Below are 27,891 nucleotides of genomic sequence, written 5' to 3'. Positions count from 1 at the left end.
TTTTTTTTTTTGAGACAGAGCCTTGCTCTGTCGCCCAGGCTGGAGTGCAGTGGTGCGATCTCAGCTCACTGCAAGCTCTGCCTCCCAGGTTCACACCATTCTCCTGCCTCAGCCTCCGGAGTAGCTGGGACTACAGGCACCTGCCACCACGCCTGGCTAATTTTTTGTATTTTTTTTTTTTTTTTTAGTAGAGACGAGGTTTCACCATGTTGGCCAGGATGGTCTCGATCTCCTGACCTTGTGATCCACCCGCCTTGGCCTCCCAAAGTGCTGGGATTACAGGCGTGAGCCACCGTGCCCGGCCAGTAAAAATATTTTTTAATGAAACAATAGAAAGTATCATATAGAGGGCCGGGCGTGGCGGCTCGCGCCTGTAATCCCAGCATTTTGGGAGGCCAAGGTGGGCGGATCATGAGGTTAGGAGATCGAGACCATCCTGGCTAACATGGTGAAACCCCATCTCTACTAAAAATACAAAAAATTAGCCGGGCGTGGTGGCGGGCGCCTGTAGTCTCAGCTACTCGGGAGGCTGAGGTAGGAGAATGGCGTGAACCCGGGAGGCGGAGCTTGTAGTGAGCCGAGATTGTGCCACTGCAGTCCAGCCTGGGCGACAGAGCCAGACTCCGTCTCAAAAATAAAAGTATCACATAGAGATGAGTTATATGTACTCGTTCACATTGTAAAATATTAATATGTCAATATGAGTGATGACTAAAAAAGGTAACAAAACACTTTTAGGGTAAACAGCACTATATCTAGAACCACAAGACCAAGGGCACAGTCTAACTCATGATATCAATGGACTCATTCAATTTGAGCCATGGTTTCAGCCAGTGTAAATGAAAGTATACCTACTCCTGCATCTCAGCCATTCTTACCTGGGCAAAGGTTTTATATCAGTGTAACCAAAATGGCTATACTTTTTTCCTCAAAAAAAAAAAAAAAAAAAAAGTGTTTATTTTAGAGTGAGAACATGTCATACTACTTTTAAATCTTGGAGCATTCAAGGTAAGTAGTCTTGGTACAGGATACAATCAAATCATGATACACTTCAGTGATTTTATACTGAGTCACATAATATAAAGGCACACTGTACTGAATAAAAAAATAAGTGTTAAGTTCTTTAGCTTTTAAATTAGAATTTTATAAAGTGCTTTTCATAAAGTCTTATATATTATAGTAATTAAGTGGATATAATTTCCTTAACAAAGGCACCTTGAAAAGTTATTGGCACATGAGATTTTGTCAGGTCTTTTTTTTTTCTTTTGATAATTTCAAAGTCTCTTCACATGTCTTCTCTTCCACTTTAAGTTTTCCTTAACAATTCATCATATGAATAGCCAGCCCTTTTAGAGAATAAGGTCAACTTTTTTTTTGAGACGGAGTCTCGCTCTGTCACCCAGGCTGGAGTGCAGTGGCATGATCTTGGCTCACTGCAGCCTCCGCCTCCCGGGTTCAAGCAATTCTCCTGCCTCAGCCTCCCAGGTAGCTGGGACTACAGGCGTGCGCTGCCACGCCCGGCTAATTTTTGTATTTTTTTTAGTAGAGACAGGGTTTCACCATGTTGGCAGGATGGTCTTGATCTGACCTCGTGATCCGCCCGCCTCGGCCTCCCAAAGTCCTGGGATTATAGGCGTGAGCCACTGCACCCGGCCGAGAATAAGGTAAACTTTAACTTGGCACTGTAAAGGTCAATTTTCAGGTAGTCTTAGAGTTTAGCAATTTCTCTAGCGTATAAACTGATTCTTAACAATTTAAAGAAAATTATATTCAAGTGGCAAATTTGGAGGCAACAGGCTACTTCGGAGTCCATGATATGAGATGGCGTTTTAAATACATGTTTTATCTTCAAGGTTTTCAGCTGTTTTCTCAGGACCATCTGGATATAAGTTGATAGCTGTCACGGGTATGACATCCACTTTATCCAACTGAAGAATTCCTCTGAAATAGAAAGTGATTAATTACTATCAAAATTAAATGTTTCCTCTGCCTGTAGTTTAATAGTGAGAAAAGGCTACTTCAAGGTTATAATATACACCTAAGGTTAGGTGCTTTTGCTACATTCTATTTAAAAATTCATAGTGGTTGTACAAACTGAGCCCAAAGTCACTTTAACCAAACTGGCTGAGAGAATAGAAAGGCATCGAGGAAGTTCATTATTTCCTATTTTAGAGAAGAATAGGGTAAGTATAGATCTCCAAGGCAGAGTTAGGTTCCTAGATACACCCAGGCTGAGCAAAAAGCCTAAGCCTAAGCCCCTCTCTAAACAATACTCACCGGCACAACACAACCTTAGGTCTTTAGATAGTGTTGCTCTTTTTGTTACTTAAAATCCCTGACCAGAGAGTATGTCTTTGGATTGAATCTAGGACCCTGTATTGTAAATTCAGTGTTATTCTAATAAGAACATCAACGGAGGTTAGTTGTTTATAGAACCAAACAGATTCTAAAGTTCACAGGGGAGTAACTGCAAGAATAGTCATAAGATTTTTTTAAAAGAACAATGGGGAGAAGACAAAGTTGCCTTAACTAGCTCTCAAAGGTTTTATTAAAACATGATAGTAGGCCAGGTGTTGGGGCTCACACCTATAATCCCAGCACTTTGGGAGGCCAAGGCAGGCAGATCACTTGAGCCCAGGAGTTCGAGATCAGCCTGGGAAACATGGCGATACCCCATCTCTACTAAAAATAGAAAAAAGTAGCTGGGCATGGTGGTGCACACCTGCAGTCCCAGCTAGCTATTCAGGAGGCTGAGGTGGGAGGATCGCTTGAACCCGGGAGGTGGAGGTTGCAGTGAGCCAAGATCGTGCCACTGCACTGCAGCCTGGATGACAAAGTTAGCCCTGTCTCAAAAACAAAAACAAAACATGAGAGTAATTAAAACTGTGCTACTGGCACAGGAATAGATAAACAGATCACTGGGACAGAAAAGAGTCCAGAAAAAGACTAACGTATATGGAAATTTAGTTTATAATAAGGTAACATTCTAAGTCAATGAGAAATTACTAATGGAAAAATGGCCGCTGTTTGGGAAACAAAATGAGAACTCTAGCTTTAAAAGTATACAGAAAAGTAATGCTAAAAAATAAATTTTGGCCGGGCACAGTGCCTCATGCCTGTAATCCCAGCACTTTGGGAGGCTGAGGTGGGCGGATCACCTGAGGTCAGGAGTTCGAGGACAGCCTGGCTAACATGGTGAAACCCTGTCTCTACTAAAAATACATAAATTAGCCGGCCGTGGTGGTGCACGCCTGTAATCCCAGCTACTCGGGAGGCTGAGGCAGGAGAATCTCTCGACCCCGGGAAGTGGAGGTTGCAGTGAGCAGAGATTGTGCCACTGCACTCTAGCCTGGGCAACACAGCGAGACTCTGTCTCAAAAAAATATATAAAAAATAAATAAATAAATAAATAAATTTTAAGTAAATATAATGGCTGGGCACAGTGGCTCATGCCCTTAGTAATGCCAGCACCTTCGGAGGCCAAAGCAGGAGGACTGCTTGGGCCCAAGGAGTCCAGCCTGGGCAACACAGTGAGACCCTGTCTCTACACAAAATAAAATGTTTTTTTAAAAAATGGCTGGGCACGGAGGCTTAGGCTGGGCACGGTGGCTCACGCCTGCAATCCCAGCACTTCGGGAGGCCGAGATGGGTGGGTCACTTGAGCTCAGGAGTTCGAGACCATCCTGGCCAACATGGTGAAATCCATCTCTACTAAAAATACAAAAATTGGCCAGGCATGGTGGCGGGCGCCTGTAATCTCAAGCTATTCAGGAGGCTGAGGCATGAGAATTGCTTGAAACCAGGAGGTGGAGGTTGCAGCAAGCCAAGATCACACCACTGCACTCCAGCCTGGGCAACAGAGCAAGCCTGTGTCTCAACAACAACAACAACAACTAATTAGCCAGGCATGGTGGCAAGTGCCTGTAGTCCCAGCTATTTGGGAGGCTGAGGCAGGAGGATCGCTTGAACCCAGGAGGTCAAGACTGCAGTGAGCCTTGATAGCACTGCCACTGTACTCTAGCCTGGGCAACAGAACAAAACCCTGTCTTTAAAAAACAAAAATCTGGCCAGGCGCGGTGGCTCACGCTTGTAATCCCAGCACTTTCGGAGGCCGAGGTGGGTGGATCACGAGGTCAGGAGATCGAGACCATGGTGAAACCCCGTCTCTACTGAAAATAAAAAAAAAAAAAAATTAGCCGGGCATGGTGGCAGGCACCTGTAGTCCCAGCTACTCGGAGAGGCTGAGGCAGGAGAATGGCGTGAACCCGGGAGGCGGAGCTTGCAGTGAGCCGAGATTGCGCCACTGCACTCCAGCCTGGGCGACAGAGCGAGACTCCGTCTCAAAAAAAAAAAAAAAAAAAAAATCAAACAAAAAAAGCCCCATAATTTTAAGATAGGAAAGTCTGGCCTACTTAGTAGGCAAAATAAAAACCCTAGATGCTGTAAAGGAATAACATGAATTACTTAGGCCTCGAATTTAAAGCTTTTGTATGATGAGATACCATAAACGAGCAAAAGACAAATGATAGGCTGGGATTAGTAAAAAAATCTGCAATGTGCATTACATATGTATAACAGACAAAAGAGCTCTTATATACTAATAGTTACAAAATGCAACACAATTGAAGAATGGCCAAAGGCTCTACGTAAGCAAGTCATGAGAGAATCATATATAGCCAATTATCACAAAGATGTTGAACCCACCCAGACCTAAACTAGCAAAGATGCTAGTAAGATGAAAATGCAAATTAAGATGAATTATATTTTTAGTAGCAAAACCAAAAAAGATTATCATCAGGTTGTAAGGAGTTAATACAATTACTTGTGACACAATAATTTTACTTTTAGGAATCTATTCTACATAAATACACATGTGAAAAGAAATACATGTGCAAGAATGTATATTAGAACATTATTGGGATTAACATGAAATTGGAAATTACCTAAATGTTAGAAGAATGGTTATATTAAGGTATATCTATACTGTGGAACACCTGTGATATTGTGACTTCTAAGTTCCTCTGACTTCCTGGAACAGCTCCTAAAATCCTTAAATCTCCAAAGTGGTAAGTATCTTTTGGATGCTAATGATGACTGATGGCTGGGGGATCCTGGATAGCCTCAACAGGGGAGCTGGTTGCCAGGGGTATCAACCATGAGATCAGTCCCATCCCCTAACCTTGGGGAAGGAAATGGGGTACTAAAGGTTGAGTTGATCACCGTGACCAGTGATGTAATCAATCATGCCTATGTGATGAAACCTGCAAAAAAACCCAAAAGGACTAGGTTTGGAGAGCTTCTGGATAGCTCAACACACAGAGGTATGGGACCTGGATAGAGGTGCACCTAGGGAGGGCAGGGAAGCTCTGAACCCCTCTCCCCCTCCCCATGTCTTACCCTATGCACTTCTTCCATCTGCTTGTTGTTTCCTTTGTAATGAACCAGTAAGTGGAGGTGTTTCCCTGAGATCTGTGAGCCGCCCCAAAGACGTCCCAAGCAAATTAATCAAACCCAAAGAGGAGGTCATGGGAACCTCTTTATACCCAGCTGGTCAGAATCACATGTCACAACCTGGGGCTTACAGAAGGGGGGCAGTCTTGTGGAACTAAGCCCTTAGCCTGTGGGATCTGATGCTGTGTCCAGGTAGAAAGTGTCAGAACTGAACTGAATTAGAGGACACCCAGCTGGTGTCCACTGGAGAACTGGTTACTGGTGGGGAAAAATGCCCACACACATATTGGTGCCCAAACGTAAAGTACTCCAGAGTGTCAGAGTAGGAAAAACCAAAGTATTTTTCCTATGCTTCGGTTTTTCCTATCTCCTTTAGAACTATGCAGCCATAAAAAGAATAGGTAAGCTATACATAATTATGACATGTCAGTTAAAAATAATATTAAGGGCTGGGCACAGTGGCTGATGCCTATAATCCCAGAACTTTGGGAAGCCAAGGTGGAAGGACTGCTTGACCCCAGGAGTTTGAGACCAGCCTGGGCCAACCTGGCCTCTACAAAAAATAAATTTAAAAAATTAGCTGGGCATGGTGACACACACCTTAGTCCTAGCTACTCAGGAGGCTGAGGTGAGAGGATCACTTAAGTCTTGGGAGATTGAGGCTGCAGTGAGCCATGACTGAGCCACTGCACTCCAGCCTGGGTGTCAAGGTGAGACCTTGTCTCAAAAATAAGTAATAAAAAATAAAATGGAATTAAAATAACTAAGGGGACAAAAAAGAATATATGTAGTGATAAGAAAAGATCTTAGGTCTATGGTTCCCAAACTGCACTGAGGTCCCTGGGTTGGTAAGCAAACTCACAGTGGCACCACAGAATATTATAAATTTTCAAGAGACTTCATGTGTAATATTACCTTGAGGTTACTTCATGCTTTTAACATTAGATTGCAAAACAGTCAATGAAGTCCATCTTTCCAAAGCTGGGTTTTGGTGGTGTTAGATTTGGAAAGTTTTTCCCCTCCAAACCTCATGTTAAAATTTACTCCCCTATGTTGGAGGTGTGGCCTAATAGGAAGTGTTCGGGCCATGAGGACAGATCCTTCATGAACAGATTAATGCCCTCTCTGGAGGGGAAGGGAATGAGTTCTCATTATTCATTCCCTGGAGAGCTGGTTGTTAAAAAGAGCCTGACACCCCCCTGCTGTTCCTCTTGCTGCCTTTCTTGATATGTGATATCTGCACATGCTTTGCCTTGTGATGCTGCTGAGTGGAAGCAGCCTGAGGACCTCACCAGAAGCCCAGCTGATGGCAGCACCATACTTCTTGTACAGCCTACATGGTTCTTGTAGAACCATGAGCTAAATAAATAATCTCTGTTCTTTATAAAGTAACCAGCCCAGGTATTACTTTATAAGCAACACAAAATGGATTAACACAGGTGGTTACTATCATAAAAAGCAAATACTGTACAAAACTAACACTGAACAAGAAATGAGGATGCCAATTTCCAGTCTGATGCCAAGATATGAGGTATTGTGTAGTGCTCTATAGGCACTCACATCCCATTAGTATTTCTTAAATTAGTAATTTAAGAACAAAACTGCTGGGCGTGGTGGCTCACACCTGTAATCCCAGCACTTTGGGAGGCCAAGGCAGGGAGATCACGAGGTCAGGAGATCGAGACCATCCTGGCTAACACGGTGAAACCTCGTCTCTACTAAACATACAAAAAATTAGCTGGGCGTGGTGGCGGGTGCCTGTAGTCCCAGCTACTCAGGAGGCTGAGGCAGGAGAATGGCATGAACCCGGGAGGCGGAGCTTGCAGTGAGCCGAGATTGTGCCACTGCACTTCAGCCTGGGCGACAGAGTGAGACTCTGTCTCAAAATAAATAAATAAATAAATAAATAAATGCATACATACATACAATAAAAAATAAAAATAAAAATCTTCAAATTTGTCTTTTGGCCTAAGTATAGGGGCATTAAAAAAAATTACTGGCACACTAAAGATACTGTAAACCAAGAAAGTTTGGGAAACCTCTGTCTTAAGTGAAAAATGCAATGCAGAACAATTAACAATCTGAGTTGATAAACAATTATGATTATCTAGTGTACATTTACATTAATACATACAATTTGGATTAAAAATGTCAACTCAGTTGACAATGACTACCTCTAGGTAGAATAAGAATTGAAGAACAGAGAAAAGGATACTTTCAGTTCATCGCTCTCTATAGTTCTGTATTAAATCTTTTTCTACCAGGAAGTATCCACAGTACAACTGCAAATTTGGTTTTTAATTTTATATTGCATCTGTTCCTGCAGAGAAACCCATAACAAAACAATGGCAAAAGAAAAAGAAAAACATTACAACACCGTTTTCTATGCAGGTACACATAATAAAGTTCAAAAAAAGTTTGGAACTTCCTGGCAGCCAAAGGGGAAAGAAATCTGTTAAATTACAGAATTTTTATTACAGGTCAAGTATCCCTAATCCAAAATCCAAAATGCTCCAAAATCCAAAACTTTCTGAGTGCCAACATGATACTTAAAGAAAATGCTTGGCCAGGCACAGTGGTTCACACCTGTAATCCTGGCACTTTGGGAGGCCAAGGCAGGAGGACAACTTGAGGCCAAGAATTCAAGACCAACCTAGCCAACATAGCAAGACCCCCGTGTCTCTCTCTCTCTCTCTCTCTATATATATATACATTTATAAATATTTATATAAAATATATACAAGTATTATATATATATTTCCATATATGCAAAGGAAATGCTCCCAAGAGCATTTTGGATTTTGGATTGAGGATGCTCAACCAGTAAGTATAATGCAAATATTCAAAATTCCAAAAAAATCTGAAATCTGAAACACTTCTGGTTCTAAGCATTTTCAATAAGGATATTTCTGTATCAGAAAGGAATGGGAATGCCAATTCAGTGGAAATGTAAACTAAGAGGTGGGAGGGGCAACTAATATTTCTTTACTCTGCAGGTGCTTTGCTTGCTTCATGACTTTGACTTTCAACAATCCTTCAAGGGAGGCATTAGTTCATCATTACACCTGAAGAAGTCGGAGGTTCAAAGACCTCACAGCAAGCAGGTGGAAAATTAAATGTTCAAATTAGGTCTTCTTTTCCAAAAATCCTGTTACATAACAGTATAATGCAATGTAGCTAAGCCAAGAACTGTGGTCATCTGCATTGAGATTTGTTTCTGTTAAGATAATTAAAATGACTAATGGGCCAGGTGCAGTGGTTCACGCCTGTAATCCCAGCATTTTGGGAGGCCAAGGCGTGATCCACCTGATCCACCTGAGGTCAGGAGTTTGAGACCAGCTGGGCCAACGTGGCAAAACCCCGAATCTACTAAAAATACAAAAATTAACCAAGCAAGGTGGCGCATGCCTGTAATCCCAGTTACTCGAGAGGCCGAGGCAGGAGAATCGCTTGAACCCAGGAGGCGGAGGTTGCAGTGAGCCGAGATCATGCCACTGCACTCCAGCCTGGGTGATGGAGTGACATTCCATCTCAATAAATAAATAAATAAAATAAAATAAAATGACTGATTTAACTTGAAAAAAATACTAACAATAATTCATTTTAAATATTATAATTTTTGACTAAAAAATATACAAAAGGAAGTCAAAGTTAGTCTCTCCACCTCTGTTCTCATTCCCACTCATTAGAGATAACTTGTTTTCTCATTCCGGAAATTTTCTATGCATTTATATACACGTAATATTTTGTTTTACCTAAATGTGATCATACTGCTTTGCCATATTTCCCCCCACATAATAGATTTTGGAGTTACTCAGCCAGAGAAAATCTCATTAGCCCTAACTGATATACAGTTAAGAGGGTTTTTATTTTGCTTTTACTTTTTTTTTTTTTTGAGAGGGAGTTTTGCTCGTTTCCCAGGCTGGAGTGCAACGGCACGATCTTGGCTCACCACAACCTCCACCTTCCAGGTTCAAGCGATTCTCCTGCCTCAGCCTCCTGAGAAGCTGAAACTACAGTTGGGTGCCACACGCCCAGCTAGTTTTTATTTTTATTTTTTGAGATGAAGTCTCACTCTGTCGCCCAGACTGGAGTGCAGTGGTGCAATCTCGGCTCACTGCAACCTCTGCCTCCCGGGTTCAAGTGATTCTCCTGCCTCAGCCTCCTGAGTAACTGGGACTACAGGCGCCCGCCACCACGGCTGGCTAATTTTTGTATTTTTAGTAGAGACAGGGTTTCATCATATTGGCCAAGCTGGTCTCAAATTCCTGACCTTGTGATCCGCCCGCCTAGGCCTCCCAAAGTGCCAGGATTACAGGCATGAGCCACCAGGTCCGGGCTAATTTTTTTTTATTTTTAGTAGAGATGGGGTTTCACCATGTTGGCCACGATGGTCTCAATCTCTTGACCTCATGATCCACCTGCCTTGGACTCCCAAACTGCTGGGATTACAGGCATGAGCCACTGTGCCCAGCCTATTTTGCTTTTATTTTCTATTACAAACAATGCTGCAATGAATATCCTGCTTGTCTACTGAAATTAACTACATTTTGAACTGATACTCTGGGGTTGAAAATACATCATGAAGTCCTCTGGTTTTGTTCACCTCTGATCATACACTTGCATTTTCCATTAGACATATTTGTTCCCTTCCTCCGCTACTAGATTTTAAGTTCTTAGCAGAGTTTGTCTTACTTACATCTGAATCTCTAAGAATGTCTTGATCACAATAGCTATTCAATAAATGTGTTTCAATTTTGCTAACGTTGGAAGATGGGCTAGAAAAACAGTAGGTGTTATTTTCCCTCCCATTTGTCTTACCCTTTCTAATTTTTATATTTTCTACTCTAAAACATAGCAAATATGTCTCACTTTTTAATCATTAAAAATACTAACATTTCAAAAATAAGAAATACTTACTTGTATTCAGAAACTGGGAAAAGCACCTTTAAGATGGTTATTACCACAGCTGCTCCTGTAATTCCAACCACCATGATGTTCAAAAACTGGAAGAATACTGGGAAAACACTGCTCCAGAACCTACACAGATCTTTTCTAAACTTTTCCATCCACTGACACATTACCTGAAAAAGGAATTTCGATTAGATATGCAAGTTGCATCAATCTCTAAGAATAAACTTTAAATTTTTTAATGTTTTAGCTTTGGGATGATAAAAATATTCTATATTTTGATTGTGCTGGTAGTTACATGGGTGACTACATTTGTCAAAACTAATTGTATATTTTAAACGGTGATTTTATTTTAGAATGTACCTCAATAAAGTTACTTACAATTTTAAAAATTATGTTCTAACAATACAAGCACAAAAATGTTAATAGCCTGTAAAATTATTTATATTGTTTTCTAACTACATATCAAGTGAAAATAATTGCTAATTGACAAGAGATTCGTTAGGCTAGTCCATTATAAACAAAATGGAGCACAGTCAACTGTTTCTAGTAGCTACAGCCCAAGAGAAGGAAGAGAAAGACAAACATATTAGTAAATTTTAGAATAGATGGGAAGTTCACTGTGTACAAAACATGTTTCTATACTTTAAGAGCGAGAGAAGAACCTAAGGTGGGCACTGATGGCATGCACTATGAAGACAGTCTGCTCTGGGGCTGACCTGCTAAGGGAGGTGAGGTAGACAGGGTAAAGGTGCTACAGTCCAGACTGCTAAAGTGACCTCAAATACGCAATCCTGACCTTCAGTGAGAGCTACTACTCCTTTAAGACCAAACATAGACTCTGCTCATTTAAAATGAATTTTGGGTAGGGGTCTACTTAATATACAGAGAGATATCGGGATACTCTCTGAACCCATGAATATATTCCTGGTAAGCAGTATAAATGTCACAGGTAACATTCGAGAAATTAGTAGGTGCCCATGCATATTTATATGTAGTACCCAACTTATTTAATCCTTATAACAACTTCATGAGATACTACTTTACACTACTATTCAGATTAAGTGGGTGCCCCACTGTACAGATAAAGAAACTGAGGTTAGAGAGATTAAGTGCCCCAAAGTGGCAGTACGGGGAAATAAAGAGTAATTGTCGGCCGGGGATGGTGGCTCACGCCTATAATCCCAACACTTTGGGAGGCCAAGGTGGGTAGATCACTTGAGGTCAGGAGTTTGAGACCAGCCTCGCCAACATGGTGAAACTCCGTCTCTACTAAAAATACAAAAGTTAGCTGGGCGTGGTAGCGTGTGCCTGTAATCCCAGCTACTCAGGAGGCTGAGGTGGGAGAATCACTTGAACCCAGGAGGTGGAGGAGTAAGCTGAGATCACACCACTGCACTCCAGCCTAAGTGACAGAGCGAGACTCCATCTCAGAGAAAAAAAAAAATTTGTTCAAGATCACACAATTAGTCAGCGGCAGAACCAGGTTTCAAGCCTGGGCAGGCTGACTCTAGGAAGTATATTCTCAACCACCTGAGCTGAATCACTGGGCAAGATCCTGGGGGCACAATGCACATGTGTGTATGCAAGGTAGCGGGTACAGACCAAACACAGAAATCTGGATATGAGAAAGAACTGTAGAATTTATAATTCCAACCAAATGAAATCCAGCACCTTGATAATCATGATCTGACTACAATATTACTAAACAAAGCTCGAAGAGGAAAATAGGCATACTAAAAATATCACATTAAGACCAAGATGAGTCCATTATCACCAATGCTCTACAGTTCCATTCTTCAGGATTTCCACTCCATTTTAAATGCTAGGATCGATTTTCTTCATCATAACCATGAATGATTATGATAACACCAAATAAATATAACACCAAATAAATATAACACCAAATACTTGATTTACCTTATATGAAGATGGAGGCTCTGCTCTGAGAGGAGTTTCAGGTAACTTGCCAGGTAAAACATCTTCATCTACAGTGGTTTCCACATTCCTGATAAGATACTGGCTAGTAGTTTGCAGTGAACTAACACTTTCTACCCAGGAGAAAGAGCAACGTTACCAAAATGCTGGTGTCTTATCCTACTAGTCCTAAGATTACGATACCAATAGCATTTAGGATAGTAAGAACACATATTTTACCATGGAAGAAAAAATTAACACATCTGAATGTTCACTGATTGAAATGTCAGAAGAGAACTATAAACTAAGACACGTATAAGGAGCTAAAGCAGTTATGATTCTGTCACACAGAAAGCCAAAATTTTAGAAGTTCTATGTTTCTGTGAAAAAATGAATAGTTCTTCCTCTGAATGAACCTTTACAATAGTCTTATTACATATTTTGTGATCAGTACCCAGAGTAAGAGTGAATAATTACTGAAAAATGTCACTGTGCAACCAGCACTGATCACATTCTACTAAGGCTCAAAATAGAGTCCTAAAGTCCTTTAATGGACATATGAAGCAATACATGTTATGAAGCATTTTTTTAAAGAAGCTCATTTCCAAACATATTAACTATTAATTAAAGATAAATAGCAACTTTTGCTAATAGTGTAAAAAATAACAAAGTTCAAGAGTATATAAAGCTACCAACTAAATAATCTTCTTAATACTTTAAATAATGGTCTTTTAAGTTACCTTTTTTGGAGAGGTTAGGAAGGGTAAATAAAATGTCACTATCTCGAGAAATAGAGTAGAGCATGCTTTCTTCCAAAGGGAGGGTATAGTTTGAATGTCTGAGTACTCCCCGGTTCTTAACTAAAATATCAATTTCGGTGACATCCTTTTGTTGAACCTGTGAAAGAAAATGTAATTATTCTTTATTTTAAATAGTAGCACAGCCCCACAAAAATTTAAAAGCAAATTTTCCTCCCAGATTTATATAACTAAAACACGCGTCCTATTCAGACAATTACTCTTTTTTTTTTTTTTTTTTTTTGAGATGGAGTTTCGCTCTTGTTGCCCAGGCTGGAGTGCAATGATGCGATCTCAGCTCGCTGCAACCTCTGCCTTCCGGGTTCAAGCGATTCTCCTGCCTCAGCCTCTCGAGTAGCTAGGATTACAGGCATGTGCCACCATGCCCAGCTAACTTTGTATTTTTAGTAGAGACAGGGTTTCTCCATGTTGGTCAGGCTGGTCTAGAACTCCTGACCTCAGGTGATTGGTCTGCCTTGGCCTCCCAAAGTGCTGGGATTACAGGCGTAAGCCACTATGCCCAGCTAACCATTACTCTTTATCTCCCCATACTCCCACTTTGGGGCTCTTAACTTGCAACTTTAATAATATTCCTGTCTGCTTTAACACTTACTATTATAAGCTTAATCTCGATTCTACTTCATTTACACACAGACTTCATTTACCATAGAGGAAATGGTAGCAGAACTATGAGCCAAATTGAATCTCTTTGCTTACTTTCTATTTAATAATGTCTGTACATTTTAAAGTGATACAAACATGTATGAATATGGGAAACTTTTAAAATATATTTCAAATGCTAAAATAAATATACAAAAATTATAAATAATTGGATATAGGCAACATTAGGCACCTTCCTTATCAAGTCAGAAACAAAATAACTGAACACATGCATAATATCTAGCACAAATCTAAATCTTTATCATTTAATTCCCAATTAATAAACATACTATCTTACTTGTTTTCCATCAATCTCTACTACCTCTTCTTGAATGACAATTAGTTGCAAACTGGAACCAGATGTCATAGGCCACTCATGAACTAAAATCCTTACACTGACAATTCCAAAATATTCTTTTTCCTCCAAATTTTCAAGATTTTCATTCTTCACTATAAAAAAAAAAAGTAGTGACACCTTTGAACAAAAATTACCACCAAATCTGTTACTGAGTTTGATTATTTTGATGATATTTACATGGAACAAGACAGTTGTAAACCAATTTCTCTGGCTTTCTTCATCCCTGACCTCAATGCTGTTTCAGATTTATTAAAAACAAAGACAATCTGACAAATCTTTATGACTGCTTACACTCATTTGAAAGGGTAAAATGTGTTGATCTTTAGACTTTGTATGAAATACCACACTAGCAACATCTTTCCTATTCTTTTTTTTTTTTTTTTTGAGATGGGAGTCTTGCTCTGTCGCTCAGGCTGGAGTGCAGTGGCGCCATCTTGGCTCACTGCAACCTTTGCCTCCTGGGTTCAAGAGATTCTCCTGCCTCAGCCTCCTGAGTAGCTGGGATTACAGGCTTGCACCACCATGCTCGGCTGATTTTTTGTATTTTTAGCAGAGACAGGGTTTCACCATATTGGCCAGGCTGGTCTTGCTAACTCCTGACCTCAAGTGATTCACCCACCTCGGCCGCCCAAAGTGCTGGGATTACAGGTGTGAACCACCACGCCTGGCCCATCTTTCCTATTCTTTTACACTGGTTGGCAATGAGGAACCAACATGGTACAACTATAAAGCCAGCCGGAAGACACAGCCAATCCCATGTTTTAACATAATAAGCACATACATTCATCCATCCACAAAATCCTGTGAGAGAAGATGCCCAAGCAGTAAGAAAATTGAGTTTTTTTCTCAATCCTTTCCCCGATAAGTGACTCATTATTATTAGAGAGAGCAGGAATGGGGAAAGAGGGTAGGGGAGGCCTGTCATTTCTCTCTGGTAATCGATAATGGGGTAGGACTAGCTATTGTCCACGTTCTTCTCTAGCTAGGAAAACTCTACTCCTGCTCCAGTAGAAATGGGGTGTAGTAGCTGCAGCTGGTTTACAGAGCCAACAGCTACTCTATTAAGGTAGAAGCGCTATCGAAAAAGATAAAACAACATACACCAATGCACCTGCCACAGATGGAGCATTTTATTTCTATCCCTCAAGTAATGCGAAGATTTTTGCCAAACAGGAACCCAGATATACAATCTGAATGCACACCCAGCTGTTTAATCTGATTCTGTGCGTCTCTAGGGCTACTTCCTTTGTCTGGAATATCTCAATATCTAGTTCATTAACTACTTACTGTTACAAGATATACCTACCTATTCTCCCCTGCTTTAGTCCCCGCCTCCAAACCATTCAGATAACATGCCAGGCTTGTCTCACTGTGATGTGGTTTTCAGTCCACAGCCTCCTGCTCACACACCTTTAGTGGCACTTCTGTGAGGTTCCCAGTCCACCTACTGGTCCTCCTCAGGCTCCTCATCTGGCCCCTCGCTGTTCCTCTCTCTAGTGTGCTTAATCCTTCATGACCTCTGAAAAGCACCACTGTCAAAGGTACCCCCTCTCTCACGGTCTATCCCCGTGTTTCAGCTGACCATTACCACCCGTGGGTCTCCTTCATGGAACAACAGGCGCTGTGTCAGCATGTCCGTAAGTCCAAAGACTATGTACAGAAGACTCAATGGGTGAGAAAATGCAGTCATAAAAATACACCCAAGTGGCAATTCTTCAGCCTGCAAATTTGGTGCCTGATAGAGTTTGGATGTTCCCCGCAAATCTCATGTTGAGATGTAATTCCCAATGTTGGAGGCGGGGCCTGGTGGGAGATGTTTGGGCCATGGGGGCAGATCCCTCATGGCTTGGTATTACGGCACCCCGCTGCCACTCTCGCTCTCTCTTGCTCCTGCTCTGCCATGTGAGACACTGGCTCCCCATTTGCCTTCCATCATGAGTAAAAGCTTCCTGAGGCCTCCTTAGAAGCTGAGCAGATGCTGGTGCCATGCTTCTTGTACAGCCTGCAGAACCATGAGCCAGTTAAACCTCTTTTCTTTATAAATTACCCAGTCTCAGGTATTTTATAGCAATGTGAGAAGAGCCTCATACAGTACCTCTAATACAGGGTAAAATTAAATAAGAAACAACAAAGCCCTTCATATTCTGACTTCCTTACTGTGGTAGGCAGCTTTCAAAAATGCCTCTCAATGACCCTCGCCTCTATGGAGTCAGACATTTCTGCAATTCCTTCCTCAAGTGGGCTGGACCTAGTGACTAGTCAGTTAGTTACCTATCTATCTATGAATGAGACAGTCTTTTTTTTTTCTTTTTTTGTTCTTTTGAAAGAGACAGCCTTGCTATCTTGCCTAGGCTGGTCTTGAACTCCTGGCCTCGAGTGATCCTCCAGCCTTAGCCTCCTGAATAGCTGGGATTACAGGCATGAGCCAATGCACACAGCCTAGTGACTTGTTTCTAACAAACAGAGCATAGCACAAGTGATAGAATGTTACTGCCACAATTAGATTATTAATGCCTATGACTTCTGTCTTGCTAGTACTCTTTCTTACTGGCAGTCTCTCTTGTCCTCTCAATGATGAAGCTAGTTGCCACGTTGTGAGATGCTCTATGGGAAGCTTTGTGTGACAAGGAACTGAGGAAGGCCTTCAACCAACATCTGGTGAGGAACTGAGGCCTCTGTTCAAGAGTTCAGAAGGAACTGACTCCTGCCAGCAACCACATGAATGAGCTGGGAAGCAGATTTTTCCCAGCTGAGCCCTGATGTGATGGCAGCCTTTTGAGAACCACAGGACCCCGCTAAGCCAAGCTCAGATTCTCAACCTACAGAAACTATGAAATAATAAATATTGTCTTAGGCCACTGATTTCTGGGTTAAACTGTTAAGCAGCAATAAACAAATACAAAAGAAAAAGTTTCTTTAAAGAATTAAAGAAGATTTGTTGTTGTTGCTGCATTTAATGTTTTGAAGATTCTTGTTGTAACTGGGTAAGATGAGCATTTATTTCAGTTATCATAGAAACAAACTCAGTGCAATGACTCGGATGACTAAAAGATGGCCATAAGAGAGGAGAGAGGCTGTATTCCACGTCCAATTCCCAGTGAATACAACAACAAAAAAATTATTTCAATAGTACTAGCATTTCCTTTCTTAGCTACCATGGATCAGCTTGTAGTACACCAACCCTCTTGCAATGAACCATTTGCAAAGAACTGCTAGAAAAGATGTAAAAAATACACACCCACATATACACACAAAACCTACATCTGTCTAGAGGCATCAGAAGCTAAAGACGGCCAGCACTTGAAGGGCCAAGAAAAGAGCTCCCTGAGGTGAGTACAATATCCTATGTGACTTCTTCTCCCGAAGGCATTTGCCAACTCCCAAGCAGAACAGGTGGAGAGGTTGAAAAGCTGAGTAGAAAGCAATGACTAGGAGGTAAAAAAGCTTGACAAAGTGTCTGGCAGTCTCACCCAGCAGGGGAGAAAATGAAGTGTTTAAATGTTAAAACAGAAATGCTAAGCTATGCTTCCACAGCCAGCAAAAATAGCCTTCTAAAATGAAGGCAAAGAGATGTTTTCAGACAGATAAAACCTCAGATCATTCACTGCTAACAAATCTGTACTGAAAGAAATACTAAAGGGAATTCTTTAGGCTGAAGGAAAATGACAACGAGGGCACAATGCATGTGTGTGAGGGCAAGGCAGGAGCTGCAGAATGTACAGAGAAATAGGGATAGAAGAAAGAATTTTGGAACTTGAAATTCCAACCAAATGATATAGAGTGGAGCACAGATATGAAGGAATAAAGAGCAATGAAAAAGGTAACTATGATGGTACATACATGAATAGTGGACTACACAAAACAATAATAATTATGTCACATGGGGTTTAAGAACACAAAGAGTTAAAATATATAATAACCCAAAGGCAAAAAGGGAATAAATGGAATTTAAGTGTTCTAAGGTTCTTGCATTGTTTGGGAAGTGATAAAAGTACAAATTTATTTATTTTTATTTTTTAAATTCATTTTTTGAGACAGGGTCTCACTCTGTCACCCAGGATGGACTACAGTGGTACAATCACAGCTCACTGCAGCCTCTATCTCCTGAGCTCAAGGGATCCTTTCGTCTCAGCCTCCTAAGTAGTTGGGAAAACAAGCCTGCACCACCACACTGGGCTCATAGGTTTCCCTATGTTGCCCAGGCTGGTCTCAAACTCCCAGGCTGAAGTGATCCTCCAGCTTTGGCCTCCCAAAGGGCTGGGAATACAGGCATGAGCAACCATGCCCAGCCAAAAGTACTAATCTACTGATAGCAAGGGAAACCACTAAAAGAATAGTAAAATTACGTAAAACCAAGACAGAAGGGAAGTATGATACCAAAAATAATTAACCTAGAAGAAGGCAAAGGGGGAAGAAAAAGAAACGCAGAACAGTTGGGACAAAGACGAAACAAGAAGGAGGATTTAAATCCAAATGTATCAGTAATTTTATTAATGTAAATAAGTTAAAATCCCAACTAAAAGACAGACTGACAGAAACAACAAGTGGGCCGGGCACGGTGGCTCATGCCTGTAATCCCAGCACTTTGGGAGGCCGAGGCGGGCAGATCACCTGAGGTCAGGAGTTCGAGATCGGCCTTGACCAATATGGTGAAACCCCACATCTACTAAAAATACAAAAATTAGCCAGGCATGGTGGCAGGCGCCTGTAATCCCAGCTACTCGGGAGGCTGAGGCAGGAGAATCACTTGAACCCGGGAGGAGGAGGTTGCAGGGAGCCAAGATTACACCACTGCACTCCAGCCTGGGCAACAAGAGCAAAAACTCCATCTCAAAAAAAAAAAAAAAATCCTCTGTATATTCTTTGTATTTGCTATTTCATCCAAATAATATGGCATATTCCAATGCAACACACCTGCTTACCTTTTAACAACTCAAAATTTTTAAAGGTTAAAAAGAAAATGTTCTACTGACATAAGGGTAGAAGAAACTGAAAACTAGATAATCAGACAATTCATTTTCTTGGCTCTTGCTATCCCATTTACTACCTTTATGCACATTTTTTTTTTTGAGCCAGGGTCTCACTCTGTTGCCCAGGCTGGAGTACAGTGGCGATCCTCCCACCTCTCAGGAGTAGCTGGGACTACAGGTACACACCACCACACCCAGCTAATTTATTTTTGTATTTTTTGCAGAGACGAGGTTTTACCATGTTGCCCGGGCTGGTCTCGAACTCAGGGCTCAGGCAGTTCACCCGCCTCAGCCTCCCAAAGTGCTAGAGCCACCATGCCCCGCCTCTATGCACACTATTACATCGATATCAATTTACCAGAAATGCAGTTCCATCAATGCTGATCTTATGGAAAATAGTGAATATGCGAGAAGCAGCCAATATAAAATAAGAATAGAGTTTTAAACATATTAGTGTTATTGTACATTCTGATAATGATCTGTGTGTGTGTTTTAGAGATGGGGTCTTGCTCTGTCACTCATGCTGGAGTGCAGTGGCATGATTACAGCTCACTGCAGCCTCAAACTCCTGGGATCAAGTGATCCTCTTGCTTCAATGATGTATATTTTTACTTTATTTTTATTTTATTTTTTTGTGAGGGAGCCTCGCTCTGTCACTCAGGCTGGAGGGCAGTGGTGTGATCTCAGCTCACTGCAGCCCCCGCCTCCTGGGTTCAAACGATTCTCCTGCCTCAGCCTCCCGAGTAGCTGGGATTACAGACGCACGCACCACATCTTCAGTAGAGACGGGGTTTCACCATGTTGGCCAGTTTGGTCTCAAACTCCTGACCGCTCGTGATTTGCCCACCTCAGCCTCCCAAAGTGTTGGGATTACAGGTGTGAGCCACCATGCCCAGCCTATTTTTACTTTAAAATGGAAATATATAACATCCAAAAATTGTTTTGCTAATTTAGTATTATTAAAAACAGAACAGGCCAGGCACAGTGGCTCACATCTGTAATCCCAGCACTTTGAGAGGCAGAGGAGGGTAGATGGTTTGAGGCTAGGAGTTCAAGACCACCCTGGCCAACATGGCGAAACCCTGTCTCTACTAAAATTACAAAAATTAGCCGGGTATGGTGGCACATGCCTGCAGTCCCAGCTACTTTGGAGGCTGAGGAATGAGAATCATTTGAACCTAGAAGGTGGAGGTTGCAGTGAGCTGAGATTGCACCACTGCACTCCAGCCTGGGTGACAGCGCAAGACTGTCTCAAAAAACAAACAATAACAATAACAACAACAACAACAAACAAAAAAACAGAGCAATTATGGAAATAATTTAGTAGTACTCACCTATCAAAGTCTGACAGCTTATTCGGGTTACACCACTATTTACAGGTAAGTCATTTACATACACCTGTCCACTCTCATAGGTTATGTTAAGAACAACCTTAAAATAAAGCAGCATATACATTAATTCCAATATTTATAAACAATAGCAAACTCTTCAAGTCAAAAAAGATTAAATTAGATGTGCAGGTTAAAAAATCAAGTAAGCTGCACAGCACTTAGCTAAATTATATATTAAAACCAGAAAAGGAGACAAACCTGCTGTTTAGATATGTCCCCATCATCTTTCAGTGTAGTTACATTAATTCTGATGCCATCCTGTAAAACAAGTATTGTGTAAATTGTAAGGTCTGCATCTCACAGATTGAGAACAATGTGGCTTTCTCTTTTCCCTCCGATTATATCTATTGTACAATCATTTATAACAGCATTGAGAGTTTAAAAGACCATCTTTTCCATTTTATAGCCATTTTTCCACCCTTATTTACAATTCCAATTTTTTATTTTTATTTTTTATTTATTTATTTATTTATTTTGAGAGAGTCTCACTTTGTTGCCAGGCTGGAGTGCAGTACCACAATTTGGGCTCACTGCAATCTCCGCCTCCTGGGTTCAAGCAATTCTCCTGCCTCAGCCTCCCGAGTAGCTGGGATTACAGGCGTGCACCACCACACCCAGCTAATTTTTGTATTTTTAGTAGAGACGGGGTTTCACCATGTTGGCCAGGATGGTCTTGAACTCCTGATCTCGTGATCTGCCCGCCTCAGCCTCCCAAAGTGCTGGGATTACAAGTGTGAGTCACTGCACCTGGTCTAATTTTTTATAATATATATTTTTTCTATTTACTTGTGAAAAGTATCACATGAGCATATAATATGCAAATGTAGAGTTTAAAAGATGAGCACTCCTGTAAGTACCACAGAGGATAAAATATAAAATATTACCCCTGCCTTGGCATGCTCTGCATGATTGCCCTCTATCCCCCAAGAAGGAATCCTATATCCAATTCCATTTGAATCATTTCTTGCTTTTCTTTATAGTTTTACTACCTGTGTCTCTCTCTCTAAACAATGTTACTTAGTTGTATCTGTTTCTGAGCTTTATGTAAGTGGGATAACAGTATATGTATTCTTCTGTAACTTTAGTTGATACTGTTGATGCCTATAGCTGTAATCACAGTAGTCCATCTCTGACTACCAATTTACTTACTTATTCTACTACCCATGGACATCTGAGTTGTTTCCAACTTTTTTTTTTTTTTTTTTGAGACGGAGTCTCACTCTGTCGCCCAGGCTGGAGTGCAGTGGCGCCATCTTGGCTCACTGCAAGCTCCGCCTCCCGGGTTCACGCCATTCTCCTGCCTCAGCCTCTCCAAGTAGCTGGGACTACAGGCGCCCACCACCACACCCGGCTAATTTTTTGTATTTTTAGTAGAGACGGGGTTTCACCGTGGTCTCGATCTCCTGACCTTGTGATCCGCCCGCCTCGGCCTCCCAAAGTGTTGGGATTACAAGCGTGAACCACCACGCCCGGCCTTGTTTCCAACTTTTTTGCTTTTATAAATAAAGTTGCAATGACTTTTTTTTTTTTTTTTTGAGAGGGAGTCTCGCTCTGTTGCCCAGGCTAGAGTGCAGTGGCGATCTTGGCTCACTGCAATCTCCGCCTCCCGGGTTCAAGCGATTCTCCTGCCTCAGACTTCTGAGTAGCTGCAATTACAGGCACACATCACCACACCTGGCTAATTTTTGTATTTTTAGTAGAGACGGGGGTTTCACCATATTGGTCAGGCTGGTGGCGAACTCCCGACCTCGTGATCCACCCGCCTCGGCCTCCCAAAGTGCTGGGATTACAGGCGTGAGCCACCACACCTGACCAAAGTTGCACTGACCCTTTCTTGAGTGTGTTTCTTATACAAGCATCTGTAGTGCTCCCATTTTATTGCCTCTCAAGGTATGATCAAAAGCAGTATACCCAAATACTGAAGATGACATGCTTTACATAGAGAAGCAAGCACTATTTTAAGAAGTATTTACCACTGACCACAGGAACTACAATCTGTCATTTCTAAATCAAATTCTTTCCTAAGTTTATTCACAAATAGACATTGTTATTCCAGAATAAAAACAATACTCCTCTCAAATACTTTTTCTTTGAGGTTGTATTAACTTAGAAAATAGGAAAACTGTTCATAAACATCAAAAAAATATACAAGTATATCTGCTGGCCCTGAGTATCCTACTTTATATATAATTTCCAATAAATGAGAGAATAAGACTGACGAAATTTCATGAGGTTGAGCTGATTCCAGGAATAACTTGTGGAACAGGATTCATACCACACAAGACTCACATCATACATTTAGGGTGACTTTGGTTCACTTCCCAACTAGGAGCCTAGGAAGCTTTCCAACTAGCAATTCCTCAGAACTAGCCAGCTTTCTCCTGGCCCACCTTGATCTAGAGGGTTAGAACCAATAGTGCATCTAAAACAAATCAACATTCAATGAGCCATCAGATTGACAGCTACATTGTTTTGTGTCCAAATTCAAGTCATATGGATCTCCTTTGCAAACTAGAGAATGTATTAGTTATAAACTACTATTCTTCTGACAGCCCAGAAGTAAGCCTCCAATGTTGTTCTAGGAAACCATTTTATAGCTTCTGCCTTTTAGCAGTGAACATACACTATATTGTTAGCAACTTACTGAACTTTATATGTATATATCTCACCTACCTAGTAAAATTACAGAGTTTGAAAAAGACAATTAACAGACACAAGCATACTATATTTTCCACAGAACCAAGTTCAATGAAATTATTTTCCAGTCTTTCTGAATGATTTCACTGCAAAAGGGAATCACACTCCTTACTGCCCCCTGGCCAGGAGTTCAGGGCCAGGTCATATTTATTGTTCTTGAGAACTTCTGATTGAACTGGAAGTTCAGGCTCATAAGCCAGGGTTGCATATACTTAGAAAGTGCTTGGGGACACTGAAAAGTTTCTCCCTAACCATCTTCAATTCTTCTAACTCCTTTATTCATAGGATGCCCATCGGGGACACAAGTGTCTTCCTAAGAATAAAGGTAATAGCCGGTTTAAAATACGTCTGAGAGAAATATACAGTTATGCATACAAGAAAGTAAGTGTTCATCGAATGCTTCTCTTTAGTGACCAAGTTATTTTCATATTAGAAGATTTACTATAAAGACTTTTATTTTTCGGTCAGGCATGGTGGCTGATGCCTGTAATCCTAGCACTTTGGGAGGCTGAGGCAGGCGGATCACCTGAGGTCAGCTAGCTAACATGGTGAAACCCCGTCTCTACTAAAAATACAAAAATTAGCCGGGCATGGTGGCACGTGCCTGTAATCCCAGCTATCTGGGAGCCTGAGGCAGGAGAATCACTGGAACCTGGGAGGCAGAGGCTGCAGTGAGCCGAGACTGCACCACTGCACTGTGTGGCCTGGGGGACAGAGCGAGACTTCATCTCAAAAAAAAAAAAAAAAAAAAAAAAAAGGGACCGGGCGCAGTGGCTCACACCTATAATCCCAGCACTTTGGAAGGCTGAGGCGGGTCATCACTTGAGGTCAGGAGTCCGAGACCAACCTAGCCAACATGGTGAAACCTCATCTCTACTAAAAATATAAAAAAATTAGCTGGGCGCAGTGGCGGGAGCCTGTAATCCCAGCTACTTGGGAAGCTGAGGCAGGAGAATCACTTGAACCTGAACCAAGGAGGCAGAGGTTGCAATGAGCCGAGATCACGCCATTGCACTCCAGCATGGGAGACAGAGTGAGACTCTCTCTCAAAAATAAAAAATAAAAAATAAAAATAAAAATACAAAAACTAGCCGGTGTGGTGGCATGCGCCAGTAGTACCAGCTACTCAGGAGGCTAAGATAGGAGAATCACTTGAGCCTGGAAGGCGGAGGCTGCAGTGAGCCAAGATCACGCCACTGCACTCCAGCCTGGGTGAGACAGAGCGAGATATTCCATCTCAAAAAAAAAAAAAGACTTTTATTTTTCAATCTTATGTGCAATCCTGTATTACCTCAACTTCTGACAACTGCATTCATAAAAACAGAAAAATGCTTATAATCCAATAAATCTGAGTCATTGGAAGAGGGCAGAATTTTCCTGACTTCAACCAGTTTAATTTATATCAGGCTGGATACGAGGATGGACAGATGTGATAAAGCTAGTAATGTTAAGGGTAGTCTGGTTCTGCACTGTTCAATATGGTACACACTAATCACTTGTGACTATTTACATTTAAATTGATTAAAATTAAATAAAAATTTAAAAACAGTTCCTCACTGGCACTGGCCACATTTCAAGTGCTCAGTGGCCACAGCAGTCTAGTGGCTACCCACAAGGTGAGAAAAGACATAACCATCAAGGCAGAAAGTTCTACTCAACAGCACTTACACAATATGTGGGACCACTGTGAAATTCTTTCCTATTGGAAATATTTCACAATAAGACGTTGAGAAGACTTAGATCAAGGGACTTCAGTTTCCCACAGACACAGTCCAGGTAATGGGATTCTCTTTCTGGTTGTTCAGCATTCATTTAATCTGTGAAACTTTTTGTTGCTGAGACAGGCTCTTGCTATGTTAACCAGGCTTATCAGCCAACACCCAACTCTTGGTCTCAAGCAATCCTCTGGCTTTGGCTTCCCCAGTAGCTGGGATTACAGGCGTGAGCCACTGCACCCAGCTTAATATGTGAATTTCCGAGTTTAGATCTGGACTTTCTGAAAGTGAAATGAAGGCCCAAGAAGGGAGAACTGAAATAACAAAATCACTAAGAGCCAGCCGACAATGCAGTGTATTTTAAGCCTGCAGTCAAAATGTATTTTTCGCAGATTATACAGACCTAAACATCTCTTTGACACATAGGTGTCAATTATGAATCTTTAAAACTTGAAAAATAGGAAAATAATGTCCGTATTTCCAGAACTTTTTAGAACTATTTCACTTTTATTTGGTCCCTTGGTGCCTGTCCATCACATTCCTATTGTTTAACCAGATGCAACTGTGGTCCACGTATAATTTCAGATATAGGTGGTTCTTATGGCAGGCAATGTCGTGGCTTCTTGGAATGTCCTGCAGAACTGAGACATGCTTGTCATTTTTGTACCCACTTGGGGTAATGTCATTATCCTAAAACGTTAACACTTGTTTTTGTTTGTCTTGTTTTGTTTTGTTTTTGAGCTCCGTCACCCAGGCTGGAGTGCAGTGGCACGATCTCGGCTCACTGCAACCTCTGCCTCCCGGGTTCAAGCAATTCTCCTGCCTTAGCCTCCCGAGTAGCTGGGACTGCAGGCACCTGCCACCACGCCCGGCTAATTTTTCTATTTTTAGTAGAGACGGGGTTTCACCTTGTTGGTCAAAGTGACATTTACCGTGCCCTTCACCTTTGTATTTAGAGTGTTCGTATTCAAGTCTTGACTAGGAAGAGGTGTACCGACATAGTTTCTTGTCATTCTCAGAAAACTTGCACTTTAAAATATTCAAACTTTTCCCTACCATTCTACTGAAAAAAGGCTGATACTTGCCTAGGTAGGCACGACTCTACGGCAGAAATGGTGAGCATCAGCCACGTTTTAATGTTAGGATGCCTCGATTCTCCCACCTCAGCCGGCATCAGAAGCACCTGCAGGACTCGCCAACCCGGACTGCTGGGCCCCGCCCCCAGAGGCCGGGCCGAGTTCCCAGGGGATGCGGACGCCGCAGATCGCGCCCCGCCGTCAGAACTTCTCCTCCAACATCCGACAAAAACACTACGTCGCGCGAGGGCCGGATCTCTGCCTCTGCCCACCTCAGCCCGGCGGAGCCCCGCAGCCTCGGAACGGCGGACCCTCGCGATCGCAGGCCGAGCAGGCACAGGTGGCCTGGAAATGCGCGAAGTGGGCAACTTCCACACTTCCCAAGCACACAAGCATTCCCTGCCCAAGCGCCGGCTCTACCCCGGGAAGGCGCCATTACAAAGGCCTGTGATCTCCGGCAACCGCGCGCTTCGACGGCAAAGCCCCGTCAGGTCGCGCGCCGGCTTGGGCCGCCGGAGAGTCGGTGTGGGGTGGCTCGAAGCCCACTCACAGCCACGCAGCCCCAGTGGGTCCCTTTCCTCTTACCTCGGCCTCCCACGCCGCCCCCATTTCCTGGGGTGCTTCTCCCCACACCTCCTTCGGGGGCCCGGACCCCCGCCCCTGCCCGCCGGTGGGATGTGGGAAGCGTCGTTGTGGACGGTCCGGGCCTCCCGGAGGGTCGGAGTCGTAAAGCGGCCAGCCGGGCCCGCCCTGCCCTACCTGTGGGGCTCCGGACAGCGGCGGCGGCTCGGGGGCGCCCGTCGTCAGCAAGCCGGAGGCGGGTAGCGCCACGAACAGCAGGAGCCGGAGGGCTAGCGGCCCCGGTGGAGCGCCCTCCATCTTGGACAACCCGGGCAGAAGGCAGCCGCGGCCGGGAGGTGAGGGCGGAGCCGGCCCGCGGGCAGGACGGAGCTTCGGCGGAGGGGGCGGGGAGGGCCCTCCCCTCCCCGGGCGGCCGCGGAGGGCGCGGGGAGGCTCCGAGCTCCGGCTCGCCAGAGAAAGGCGTTTGCGCACGCGCAGCGCCGCGCGGCGTCGAGGGGCGGAGTAAAGTCTTGGAAGGTACGGCCCCTCATTAGACCCGCCCTCAGGATTGGACAGGACTCCAACTGGAGCGATGTAAATGTCCTCGTAGCCATTATTTTTAAAATTAGTATTTACACACATGCATGTGTCTGTGTGTGCACATGTACATGTACCTATAAGATGAAAACAACGGTAATATTTCAGAAAACTGTTATACATTAAAAATGAAACACCGCATTTACAGGGGAAGTTTTTATTAAGTGGGTAATTCCCCACCCTTGGCTGCACGTGGGTCTCTCCCGGGCAGCTTTAAAAAGTACTGGGGTCTCCCTGAACACCCCACTTTTCAGCCTGGGCTGCGGCTCGGGCCCTGGTGGTTTTTAAATTTTCTCGGGTGATTCATTGTGGGGCCAAGATTGAGGATGCGCCATGCTTATTGTTCAGCATTCTGCCGACCCCTGGAGGCGGCGCGGGGACAGCGCTCAGCTGGAAGCCAGCACACCTGGGCTCTCAGCGCCTTTTTGGTCGGTATCGTAACTCTAAAGTGAAAGTGTTAGACTTTTCTTCCACCTTTCAGATTAAAAAAAAAAGTTACGGAACCCTGTAAAGCACAGAATAGCAAGAAATTCAAGCATTTTAGATTAACAAGATTGCATGTTGATTGGGAAAAACTTGGAAACTTGGCCATTCAGGCAGAATAAGAGTAATATTTAGTCTTCCTTTGAAATAAAACTTTTGACATGAAATAAAACTTTTGACATGAAAAGGGAAACAAGAATCTATTTCTCTCTTTGAGCCCCCTTTACTCCTTTGAACACCCTCCTCCCACAGGCCTGCTGACAGCCCCCCCCCCCCCGCCCCAGAATAAATTATAAAAGTTTTGGCT

General features: G+C 42.7%; 1 protein-coding gene across 1 annotated transcript; it reads right to left on the bottom strand.

Annotated features, from left to right (window-relative positions):
- Positions 1–1,127: 1,127 nt before the first annotated feature.
- GINM1 (glycoprotein integral membrane 1) lies at positions 1,128–26,992 on the bottom strand. Its single transcript, XM_030809823.1, has 8 exons — positions 26,703–26,992; positions 20,654–20,713; positions 20,399–20,495; positions 14,035–14,186; positions 13,020–13,176; positions 12,283–12,413; positions 10,372–10,535; positions 1,128–1,941 (listed from the first exon to the last, which is right to left on the bottom strand). The coding sequence occupies exons 1-8, from the start codon at positions 26,820–26,822 to the stop codon at positions 1,830–1,832; spliced, it is 993 nt and encodes a 330-aa protein (XP_030665683.1). The 5' UTR covers positions 26,823–26,992; the 3' UTR covers positions 1,128–1,829.
- Between the last annotated feature and the right edge of the window lie 899 nt (positions 26,993–27,891).

This window comes from Nomascus leucogenys, chromosome 3 (genome assembly GCF_006542625.1).
Source record: "Nomascus leucogenys isolate Asia chromosome 3, Asia_NLE_v1, whole genome shotgun sequence".
Lineage (NCBI taxonomy): Eukaryota > Metazoa > Chordata > Mammalia > Primates > Hylobatidae > Nomascus > Nomascus leucogenys.
The sequence above is the reverse complement of the archived record's forward strand: the minus strand, read 5'-3'. Positions and strand labels throughout refer to the sequence as shown.